The sequence below is a fragment of the Mastigoproctus giganteus genome, chromosome 1 (genome assembly GCF_048544385.1).
Source record: "Mastigoproctus giganteus isolate SK-2022 chromosome 1, ASM4854438v1, whole genome shotgun sequence".
Taxonomy (NCBI): Eukaryota; Metazoa; Arthropoda; class Arachnida; order Uropygi; family Thelyphonidae; genus Mastigoproctus; species Mastigoproctus giganteus.
Window position 1 is genome coordinate 45,219,873 of NC_143575.1, and position 12,869 is coordinate 45,232,741.

At 34.6% G+C, this 12,869-nt stretch overlaps 1 protein-coding gene across 2 annotated transcripts in view; it reads right to left on the bottom strand.

Moving 5' to 3' along the window:
- Window positions 1-12,869, bottom strand: part of Nup58 (nuclear pore complex protein Nup58) — a 177,716-nt gene that overhangs the window by 114,214 nt on the left and 50,633 nt on the right. For both annotated transcript variants that reach the window (XM_090379882.1, XM_090379892.1), the window contains exons 3-4: window positions 8,714-8,842; window positions 1,194-1,218 (exon numbers count right to left, since the gene is read on the bottom strand). In XM_090379882.1, coding sequence (XP_090236008.1) covers window positions 1,194-1,218; window positions 8,714-8,842 — 154 coding nt within the window. The remainder of the gene's footprint in view (window positions 1-1,193; window positions 1,219-8,713; window positions 8,843-12,869) is intronic.

Consider the following 12,869-nt stretch of genomic DNA (forward strand, 5'->3'; position numbering starts at 1 on the left):
ATACTGCTTTCTTTCCATCTTAATAAGAAGTATTGAGTCATACTTCTGCATAACCCTCCCACCGTCCCATTTTCCATGTTTGTGGATAACGGTTTTTCCCCCTTATAATTTGTAAAATTGGTGCATCAACCATGCATTCCATGATATCCACATCTGCAAGCAATCTGAGAATGTATTTTTTTTTTTTTAATATTTGGAAATAGAAACCTATTTCCACATTCAAATTTTTCAATTTGGAAATAGATTTCTGTGTCGGAAACCTTTTTCCTCACTTTTCAGCAGTTTAAATAGCTTGCCATTACTATAGCTAGTGGCTGAAAGGTGCTGGACACAAGTATAAGTTTTCTTATGAACACCAATGTTCCTTCTCTCTTAATAGAAATCCATTTAACTAGATCTTTGTTAATTTTCCCCATCTGTGATGGGTGGAGTATCCCATTTTGCTAGTACTCCTACAAGAAGTTCTGCTTTCACTGCAACAATTTCTCTAAATATTTTGTCTTTTGGGTGGGTTTTTTCTACTAGTATGTCATCATGATCGGAGAAGTTATACTGTTTTAGGGGAAGGATGCGCTATTACTTCCAGGCTTTTCTGATTTAAGAAAGTAGGCAATCATCTTACATTCTGTGATCCTGTGGCACATATAAACAGACACCTCAAGACGTGTACATATCACTTCTCTGTCTTTTGTTTTTGTTGATTTCTGGTTGTTTGCTTTTCCACCAAGATAGAGACTTTTGCTGAAGCTCCTAACAGGGTAGTGGTGGATTTACTATTCATATTCATGCTTGCTTGCTTGATTGGCAACCCTGGGAAGGTATGTTTACAACAAAGGTCCATGCTGATATGCTGGCAATGTGCTTCCCTCCTTGTGATATCAGCATGGACCTTTGTTGTAAACATACACTTCAAATGCAGATACTTGATAAAAGTGCAATGTTAAGATTTCTTCATGTCACTTAAACACACATGGCTTACAAAAATCCCTGTTAAAAAAAACACATTGTTTACAGTGATACCATTAAACAAGGATACATGCAGTGATAGTTTAATAAATAAAATTCCTACACACAAAATTTCAGGATTGCCTGATTAACACATCTACATCGTTCAACAACCTTTTTAATAAAGTTGTCAAAATTCATAAAACTGACTTAAATGTTTCAAAACTATAATAATGTAACTTCCTTACTTGTTAATTCCAGAAACATATGATCCTGCAAAAGAAAGAAATGAAATATACTTTGTAATGTATCTAAATGAAGTTTATTATTAAACCTAAATTAAAATCACATTAAGAATTTAAATATTACATGAAGCAGTGACCTACACTAAATTCTCAAAAATTCTTACACCAAGTTCAAAAATAATGAAACCATTTAAGGTTGAATTATGAATCGCAACAAAATATTTAATAACACATCTGCAATTACTAGAATATTGAAAAAAAATGGGAAAAAACTTCTAGTACCAAAAATAAGGTCAGGGAGGTTGGTTGGTTGGTTTTGTTTTTATTGGCGCATTAGCTACTAAGGCTATAATGCGCCAAGACCAGGTCATATAGGTCAGGGAGGCCAAGGCTGCATATGAGAAAGCACTGGCTAAGAGAGAGCAAAGAATGGGGAATTTTTCACGTATGTGAATAAGATAGCTAATCAGATCGGACCTTTGTGCGCCGAGTATGGAAAAGTCATAGAAAACACAACTGATGTTGCAGATGAATTTGAATAAGTACTTTCATTTCATGTGCGAGAGAGACTGAGCCATACAAAATTAGTGATGTTGTAATTACAGATGATCATTTATTAAAAAAAAAATTGAGTATAAAGGCAAGTAAAGCTCCTGGAGTTGATGTCATATACCCTGTAGTTGCTGGAGAGGCCTTCATCCTGCAGTGGATTGAAAATGGCTGATGATGATGACCCTGTAGTTTTGAGGGGAGCATAAGGGAGGGTTATTGAACCATTGAGGTTAATTATGAGAGCATCTTTGGACTCAGGAGAGATTCCTTTGGATTGGAGAAGTGCCAATGTATAGCCAATACATAAAAGCAGTTCTAAGAGTGAAGTTGGTAACTACAGACCAGTCAGTCTGACTTCAGTGGTAGGAAAAATCTTAAGGGCAAAGATTAAGAGATATGGCATTCTGAAAAACACATGACTTTGTTAAGTAAAAAATCATGTTTAACTAACTTAGTAGGCTATTTTGACAGAGTTACATGAGCTGGATTTAGAAAACAATTTCGATACAGTTCATTTAGATTTCAGCAAAGCATTTGACTGTGTCCCTAATGAGAGGTTACTGTATAAGCTTGAACAGGCTGGGATTACTGGTGAGATTCTAAGATGGACTGTTGGGTGGCTGCAGGGCAGAAAGCAGAGGGTTGTAATTAATGGATATTCTTCAGACTGGTGTTATGTCAGGAGTGGGGTTCCTCAAGGATCAGGTCTTGGACCACTGTTGTTTCTCATTTTTATAAATGACAAGGATTGGCAGAGTTATTAACGATCGGTGTGAAGCAGCGCTCCTTCAGGATGACTTGAACAAGACTTCAAGGATGATCAGAGAAGTGGCAGCTATGTTTTAATGCTGCTAAATACAAGGTCTTACATTTCGAGAATAGCAACCCCCAAAAAATTATACACTTGGTGGGGTTGAATTAAAAATGGTGGAGGAGGAAAGAGATCAGAGAGATACAATATGGGCAGATATGAAGTTTTCTGAACAGTGTAAGCAGGCAGCCAGATATGCCCATGGTGTCCTATCAATGATTTATCGAACTTTATCCAGTAGAGATAGGAAGGTCACAATCCCGCTGTATAAGGCAACTTTGGAATACTGTGTTCAAGTATAGAGACTTCATCTGAAAAAAGACTGAACTTCTTGAAAGAGTACAAAGATGGGCACAACTCAAATGGTGAAATTTGCAGAAGGACAACCATATGAGGAAAGATTTCAATTACGTGGGCTACAGAGATTGGCAACCACGCACCTCACAGGTGACCTGACTGAGATTTATAAAGCTCTGAGAGGAACTAGTAAAATGAATGAAGGTGGAATTCTCACTGTTATAAAGAATTCCAGAACTAGGGGCCATAAATTCAAATTACAGGGGTTGAGGTTTAGATTAAATTGTAGGAAGTTTACTTTTAGCCAGCGAGTTGTTGGAACAAGATGCCATTGCAGTAGTTGAGGCTGACAGTTTGAATAAATTGAAGAGTCAAGTGGATAGTTACTGTGAGGAGGGAATCATATAATATGTATTTTCTTATCTACTTGAGATTTGTTTTTTCCAGTGCATGTAATAGTATTTGCAGTATGTGGCAAATACTGTTACTATTAAAAAATATTACTGTATAAAAAATTTCTCTGTACTCCTAGAGTTTCTAGAACAAGTACAGAGAAAGGCAACAAGATTGGTGAGAGGAATAAAGGGGTGTGCTTATGAAGAAAGGCTTAAGTTCTGCAAGTTGCAGCATCTGGAGACTTGGCACCTGTGAGGTGTACAAGGCTTTGAATGGTTTGAGCAGGCTCAATGCTGATGGGATACTTCCACTTGCTCAGAATAAGAACCTGAGGGGGCATAGGTTCAAATTGAGGAAAGGCAGTTGTAGAATAGGTGTGCAGAAGTTTGCCTTTAGCCAACGGGTAGTTGATTGCTGGAACAAACTTCCATCTGTTGTTGTGATAGTTGATAGCTTAAATAAATTCAAGGATGAACTGGACAAACATTTAGAGGGAATGGATGTAATGAACATAAGCTCATACACTTGTTTTCTTGCATCACATGCTTCTACTACTACTACAAATTTTCTTTCTCTTTCATCCAATCGCAGATTGTTCCTTCTGGAATTCAACACTCATGAAATATACTACATTTTGTTTTGCCACTCTTATTAACTCTTTAAAAAATCTAACTTTTCTTCAACTGTATAATTTTTTCCCTTTTGGTGGCTGTCATTTCAGTTCTACTGATTTACTAATTTTGCCATGTATTTATTTCTGATGCTCTAGAATTTACCATGTTTTGAGAAAACTAAATCAAAACCAAACTGTCTGACCTAGCCTATCATAGTGCAAAAGTGAAGTTCATATGATTTCTCCATAATACCACTTTTGTGAGTCAATGTATATTTTTGTGTAGTTTAACCCTTTGCAGTTTTTTCTATCCTAAGAATTAATCTATTCAAAGAAAGTATGTCATGGTGTTGTTTAAAAAAATTTACTTTGTAATTAACGTAACATACTTGACAATGGTTTCCATATTCCTCTAGAGCAGGGGTGGCCAACAAGTCGATTGCGGCTTTAATTGCAGTCGATCACGTCACGGCGAATTTTAAATATACAAAAAATAGATTAGTCAAAATCTAAATGTTGTTATTATTATCCGTCCCACTGCATACGCTTAATACAAATTCATTGAACCAATGACTACTCTTGCCGCGCAGCCACTAGGCTTTCTCTTGTGAAAATTCACCCAGTTACGTTGTGGAGAGAATAGTGTATGTGTCGAATTCTTATTTAACTTACTTAATATTAATAACTGGACAGTACTTATACTGTTAATTTAATAACCTTTGATTTAAAATGAATACTACGAAAAACAAGTAAAACATATAATTTTCATCAAGAGTGGGAACTAGAATACTTTTTTGTAATGATAAAAGAAAAATGTTGTTGTTTGATTTGCAATGCTTCCGTGGCTATACTCAAAAAAGAAAATTTAAAAAGGCACTTCAATGCACTCTGAGGTAAATGCCAATCGAATTTTCCGCCTAATAGTGACCTTAGAAAAAATAAAATAACTTAAATCCAAATTATTCGCACAACAAAATTTCTTCATGACACCTAATTTACAATCTAAAGCAGTAACAGTAGCATCATTTAAAGTGAGTCATCTTGCAAAAAAAGGAAACCATTTTCTGATGATCAGTTCATCAAAGATGCATTTTTAGAAATAACAGATTCTCTTTTTGAAAATTTTAAGAACAAAAATGAAATTAAAAGTGCTCTTCAAGATCTGCAATTATCTCGAAATACTGTGATGCGACGCATTAAAAAATGAGTAACGATGCGAGTGAACAATTGCATGCTGATATTACTAATTGTGTGTCCTTTTCTTTACAACTGGATGAATCTACAGTCGTCAGTGAAACAGCTCAATTGCTCATTTTTATTCGTAAGGTTTTCGATGATTCTGGCACTAGAGAAGAACTGTGGGTATGGTTTCATTAAAAGAAAGAACTAGAGGTCTTGATATATTTAATGCATTCAAAAATTTTATTGAAATAATTAAATTATCACTATTTAAGCTCGTATCAGTAACAACAGATGGAGCTAAAGCAATAAGGGGCATCTTAACGGATTCATCGCATTGTGCCAAAAGGATGATGAATTCCCAGATTTTTTGAGTTACCACTATATCATCCACCAACACATGTTAGCCAGCAAAAGATTAAATTCTAAAAGTGTTATGGATATAGCTTTCAAAGTTGTGAATTCCATTAGAGGACAATCTCTTCAAAGGAGACATTTCAAAATGCAACTATATGAAAATGAACCAGATCTGATACAGTAATACCCCGACTTACGCTACCCCGACTTACACGAACTCGGAGTTACGCGGTTCCTGATTTTTTCGTTTGGCAACGCTGCCGCCCACTATCTTCAAGGTCGTTTTTCATATGTTATCGATATACGGTGCGACGGCAGAGAATGAGAGCGAAAGATGAACAAAATTCAACTTTGCTGCTTTTATGTTTTTTATATCAGTGAAGGGGAAACACACTTTCACCATAATAACGTAAAAACCAACACAATTCCAGCAATCGGTATAATCGCAAATGCAATTAGATCGAGTTTACTACCAGTTTATAACAGATTCCACTAGCAGAAACGCAACTGGATTTTTATTGTTTTATGGTAGTAACCCCTAGAAATGTGAGGTGTTAATAGTGTATCTCTGCCTTTATGGTGTTGTTTATTCAGTTGCTACATGCGCGCAGCTTTGTTTATGCGTATCAAGCGTGCCTCCTCGTTTTGTAATTGTTGCTTTATTCCCTAAAAATAAAAAGGAAGCGTCCTGGTGAAGACACTGCAGATTCAGAGAGAAAAAGAAAAGCAATTATCGATAAACAGAGGCGGACTGGGTCAAAAATTCTTACCCGGGAAAATTTATAGTGGCCTCATACTATGGTTTATGGCCAAAATCACACTGGCCCACCGGGGTTTCCCCGGTAAGGCTTATTGCCAGTCCGCCTCTGTCGATAGAGAAAAAAAATATGAAATTGTGAAACGCTTTGAGCGAAATGAAAGACCATGTGATATTGCACGTACTACAGGCCTAAATGAAGCAACGGCGAAAAGCACATGACAATTGCAAACTTGACAGGTTGAAAATTGAAAAGGGCTCAATTGTAAAGGGCTTAAAAATTTTAGAAAACATAGACTCCAACGAAGAACGCGTTATAGCTACAAAGCAAGGAATAAAAAAATTATTAGCTTGCTACGAAGAAATTCTGCGTGAAAAAAAGAACGCGCTGTGTCGTCAGACGAATTTGTTAGATTTTATGAAGCCATCGACATCGAAATAACTTTTTAACGTAAGTCATTTGTTTTTTTAATACATATTTTGTATTAATATGTATAAAGAACTGCAATTTTATTAATATTTTTCTTCTAAACTAGTGTTTTTGTTAGTCCTTGGTCCCAATTAAGCAAAATTTATATGTATTTATATGCAAAGTTGTACCCCGACTTACGCGAATTCGACTTACGCGATTTTCGTCGGACCCACCTATCGCGTAACTTCGGGGTATTACTGTATTACACACAGATGTGAGGTGGATGAATCGGAGTAAGTTTCTACAGAGAATTCGAAATTTACTCAATGAAATTAAAAAAAATTGTTGATCAGAGGGGAGATGATTATCAGCAGCTACGATATATGGAGTAGTTGTGTGATCTGGCTTTTTTGGCAGATTTTACCAGTAAATTAAGTGATCTGAATTCGGAATTACAAATAAAAAAATAAAAATGTTGATGATACGATTAGTAGTATTTCTGCATATAAATATCAGTTTTTGGCAATGGTTAAGGATCCCAAAGAAAAAAATTTGACCATTCTGCAAATATGCAAGATCGTTTGCAGAAATATTATTATCAGCTGTATGGTGCAAGGAAGCCTCAGGCTTATGCTGCACCAGCCAAAAAAAAAAAAAATTTACCGAGAGAGAGAGAAGGAAATCACCAAGAAAGATAGTTAGTTATTTGGAGCATTAGCAACTAAGGCCATATTGCTGTGGGATATGCGGTGGTCATTCCCTGACCTTTCCGCATCCTCCGTATTTGGTGGTGATGGGCTCGAACCCCAGTCTAATCAAGAAGCGTGTGCTACGCACTGCTGCTCCTTCCCACCTGGCTACAGAGGTGCCTTACCAAGAAAGATGATATCCAGCTCAGGACCCTGGGTGTGCCAAGCCCGTACTCACCAGATGTGATATCCTGTTTTTGAATTTAATAGTGAGAAATATGTTTCTGAAATTGAGAAAGTTGTTGATGATTTTGAAACCAGATTCGGTGATTTTGAAACAATTGAAGAAACCTTGTTCAATATATTTCTTATCCATTTAATGTCAACTTAGATACAAAACAAATTGCAGGAAAAAAAAAAAAAAAAAAAAAAATCGCTGAGATTTTTCACATGGAGAAAATATTACTTGAAAATGATATTATTACATTGCGAAACAATATCTTCCTAAAAGCCAGACAATCAGAAAAAGACTTTTGGAAATATGGTTGACAAGAGAAGTACCCAAATGTAAAAAAATGCTGTCAACTTTTGAAATTCCTGTTTTGGTTCCACATATCTATATGAATCGGCCTTTTCATATTTGAAACAAACAAAGACGAAGAATCGATCTACTCTTACGGACTTGCATACAGAAGATTCTTTACGATTGGCCTTATCAGAGTATATCCCTGATTTTGAAAGCTTGGCAGATGACACGAACACACAAACTTTGCATAAATTAAAATTTCAAATATGCATGGATTTAAAATAAGAATTCTGAATTGTATTGAATTTTAAAATTTATAAACAATTTTCAATTGTTTTTTGTTTAAATTCGTGAGATGGTAGATCGCGGCACATTTTAAAGAAAAAAAAGTAGATCGTAGCACAAATTAAGTTGACTACTCCTGCTCTAGAGGTAGCAGTTTCTAATTAGCATTCCACTAATACACTTTTTTACTACATCTCTAGCTGAGAGGAGAAACTAGGTATCTACAGTAACTAAACTCTGACGAGTCCAGTTAATTACAAAAAATTACTCTGTAACTGAATATATAAAAGCAAATATACAGCCAATTTTTAGCTTATTTCCCATCCTGGAAATATGATAATAGGATGTACAGTATATAAGGGTATATACTGTATTCACTTTTTCCAGTCTGCAATATGAGATTGCTAGTTCTTTGAACACACTACTTTTTTTTTTCATAATTCGTTTTGTGGGATGTGATAATACCCACAGTATATCCGAAACTTCAGTATGAAGAGGCATGTTATATAGAGGTGGCACTGTATTATTATTCCATTTTTATAATTAAAAATACCAAGTGCTGAGGTACTTAATGGATCACAAAATTTCATTCTATTTTCATGAAACTGAAAATAATAAAAATTATATACAAACTGCAAATTTCACTTACCTGTAGATGCAACTGTAGTTTGTGTATGATCAATGCCACCTAGACCAATTGCGCCAGTAGATGTAGTTGGAGCAGAAATACCAAGTCCAAAACCACCAACTGTTGATGCTGGAGTATTAAATCCACCTGCTAAATTATATCAAAAAAAAAATTTATTTTCTTTAAACATGCACGATTTAAAAAAATAGGATTAGTACAACCCAACAAACAATGATAACCAACATTTTCAATTTCCAATAAAAAATGATCTAAGAAATGAACACAGGGTTCCTATATTTGAAAAGCAAAACATGTTAGGAAATATATGAATTGCATTACATTTCAAACACATGCAATTATATAAAGTACCTCAGATATTAAAAAAAACTTTTATATTGTCCTTCACTATATGAAGTTAATGTGATAATAACTAATATAGAATCAGTGGAGCAGTACTGCTTATGGGGAGATGGGTGCACAGGGAAATTGGGATAACCTACTGATATTATTTATTGAATTTATTCAAAGGACTGAAATTTTTAAAAGGATCAGAAATTATGTTCTAGAATTACAGTTGCATTTTGGGGAAGGGAGGGGATGTGTATTTATTTATTGGTGTATGTAGCCCCAGCCAAAGTATGGCAACTCCACATTATTATGTGTAGTACTGTACAGATAGAGGCCAATCAATGTAGTGGTATATATGTACCATAGTGTAGTGCTGGGTTATGTTGTTGTTCTATGACTGGCCACTTCACCTAGTCCACTCCAGCAAGCTGAAACAAACTAGTTACCATCCCTGGCATGTGGAGCTGGGCCAGGGATCTACCATCAAACACTTGAAGTTTTAACTCTTCAACCACGTGCTATATATATATATATATATATATATATATATATATATATATATATACACTTCAGTAATGTGAATGCCAAAGAAAATAATAAGTCCTCCTTGAGTACTGCATTCCAAGTGGTCATTACTCTGTACTGACCTTTAGATTTAACAGGGCTCTTTGTGCAGAAGGTTCCAACACAATACTTTGCCTGTTATAATGACTGTCATCCACCAGATCACCCATGCATTTTGTATCTTCAAGTTGTTCATGTTCCAATGTACAAATTTTCTTGGTTATATTACTGTGGTCGGGCAGGCAATTGAGAAAGCCCGAAACTAGAACTGGACGTAAAACCTTTCAAAAGGATCAACAAAACACATGCTGAATATTTGGCATTGAGCCAACTTTTCTTTGTTGGGTAATATTTTAACATTCAAATTATACTTTTGTTACTTATTAAACTTACTGTTTGAAAAACAGTGATGAGTGGCAACCCTGCTCATCTGTAACAGTCTTGACTGGTATGGTACATATATGTTGTTGCACAATATTTGGTGATCAAGTAGTGCAATAATCTTTAGTTAGCACCAGTCAACTATTAGTGCAACAAACAACAGTTAAAAATATTTTTAAATGTTGCTGTGAATTATATTTCATGTTTTAAGACAAGGGGCATCAACAGAATTTTGTGTGAAGTTCAGAAAACAGTAGTTGAGATATATCCTGCAAATTTTTGACTTTGAAAAAAACCTGGAAAATGAAAAACCTTAAGAAAGAGGAAAGGGACATTTTCAGTAAGAACAAAAGGTACATATTAGATACATATTATGTACATTTTGTTCTTACATTTATTTTTTGCATTTTTCAATTTGGTATCTCTGAAAAGTGCTAATATGGCTTTTCTCACCCTTCTAACTTGTTCTTTAAATAAGCTTATCAGAGGTTGCTACTCTTCTATCAGTCCAGTTAAACATTTACCAATATGAATATAAATTCTTCAAAATCTTTTTTAATTCAGTAGCATACATTAATTTAAATCATTTAAATTTATCTTTCCTTTTAGCACTTCTTTCTAGATAGAAGTAAATGTCCACCAAATATTCATCCAATTTCACAGGCACATGCAGTCCCTTTCCAACATACAAATCATTGAGAGAAAAGCAGACACAAACCTTTTCAATATCAGTTGCAGAGTATTTTTCATTCACCAATCAGTTTATAGTAAAAACAGACAAGAAATCTTTTAAAATTGAAAATCTTTATATATTTTTTTAAATCTTTAAATTTTTTTTCATAATTTTGACAAAATATAAGATCAAAATACATCATTTTGCTCTTACATCATCCTGTATGCTTTTCAGTGTAAAATTTGGAACTTCAGAATTTTCATCCATGCTATTATCCTCTGAATTGATTTGGTTTACCTCCGATGCCATTTCTGCCAAATCTGCTATGCCAGCCTTTTTTATACCAGTAATTCTTTAACGTCTTCAGTAGTCATGTCACAAAAACCTTCCCCTCCTACTGACTTAGCAAATTCTACTACTGCACTGATTCTGTTTTCTGCTGGTTCGAACATGTTGCCTGAATGAACTGACTCTGGCCATACATTTTTCCAACACGCATTTAATGTTAATGGTTTTACTTCGTTGAGCGATGAAGCTATGATTTCGATACAGTCCACAATTGAAAAACGTAGTAGTAGAGGTATGTGATGCGAGAAAGATGCATCACATGTGATGTCTTTGGAGCGGTGCTTTTTTACTTTCCATAGGCATAATTTAGGACTGGAATTTAATTTGCAACAAAGAAATTATTCACATACGGTTCTTAAGAAAAAAGTTTAGTAATACGCTGAAAAATTTATAAATGATCATATAAAACCAAAATAACTTTAAAAAAGCCTTAAATGTCATGAACTGCATGCTTCGAAGTCAATTTTTTATGGTCTCAAACAAGCACAAGTTCAATAGCACAAAAACCAAACACAGGGATTTCCCAATGGTGGTTTGTTTTTTTTTTTTTTTTTTTTTGCATAGCCAGTAGTGAGTCAACAGTGGGGATTCACAAAAGAGAATGGAAATATTGAAAAATGACATCCAACATAGCAAGGTTTCCCCCAAACAAAAGCTCAAAAATACCGTGTTATGCGAGGCTTGCCACAATTCTCTAATCATGTTAGAGCAAATGTACTGTATTTATATAAGTAGTGTTGTGAGAGGATTGCTGCAATTTAACAATCATGTTAGAGCGAAACCATGTTGCAGAAGTACTGTGTGTTATACAAGAGTTGCCTGTACTATAATGGGGGAATGCTAAAATTCACACCAATGTAATTCTAATAGAAATAATTATTTTATATAAAATTTATTTACAATTATTATTAAAATAACATGACCAGAAGACTACATGAACACATTCTGTCACAATGGATGGATAGTTTTGGCAAAAGAATATAATAAATCTATATTCACTTTCTTTTTCTACTTCACCTTTATTTCTCACACAGACCATCTGGCAGTCACCTTGAGTTTATTCTGATGATTGTAACAGAACTCAGCAGCATCCTTTGCTCAAAAATAAGTCGTTTGGGCCCAAAAGATTGCAGAAAAAAATTTCTGACTGTGTCTGTGGCTTATTTTAGACACCAATACATACAGATTGTTCATCTTTACTTCTATTCTCTAATTCTAATGAAATCAATGATGGAGATGAAAAGTCAAAGCAATAATGAGGGAATACTAAAATTCACAATGCCATCTCTTTAACAGATGTTTTAATTTTTAAAACTTTTTTGGAGTATAAAATAATCCAATGCACCAACTTATGGGTTTTAATAACCTTTTTACTTGAGATTTCAAGGCCTACACAATAAAAGATATTATAAACATCAAGTAACAGACAGTTTCTTAAAGGAATCTCAGGTGAATTCAAACTATTTAGGAATCACTTTATTTACTGACATCAGAAGGGATGCAGAATTTTATTATGGGATTACAATGTATACAGAAAGAAAAAAATGTTTATTGTCAAGTGGCACCAGGGGACTCCCCAAAAACTGCATATACAGAAAAAACAAATATGCTAGAAATGTGTGTGTTTGGGGGGGGGAAGAAGGGTTATGTTCTCAGTTAAAAAAGCACACAAAATCTAATGCAGTGCATCCAGTTAATGAGTGGTCAGTGCAAAGTCAGTTTTGAATCAGTTTGGTGTGACATAAGCACTGGAAAAGCAAAAATGAGAATAGGAGTGTTTTATAGGCCTAATGACAATAATAAGTACAACGAACAACTGTAAAAAGAAATAGAGTGGGCCAGAAAATCAAATTATCTTATAAT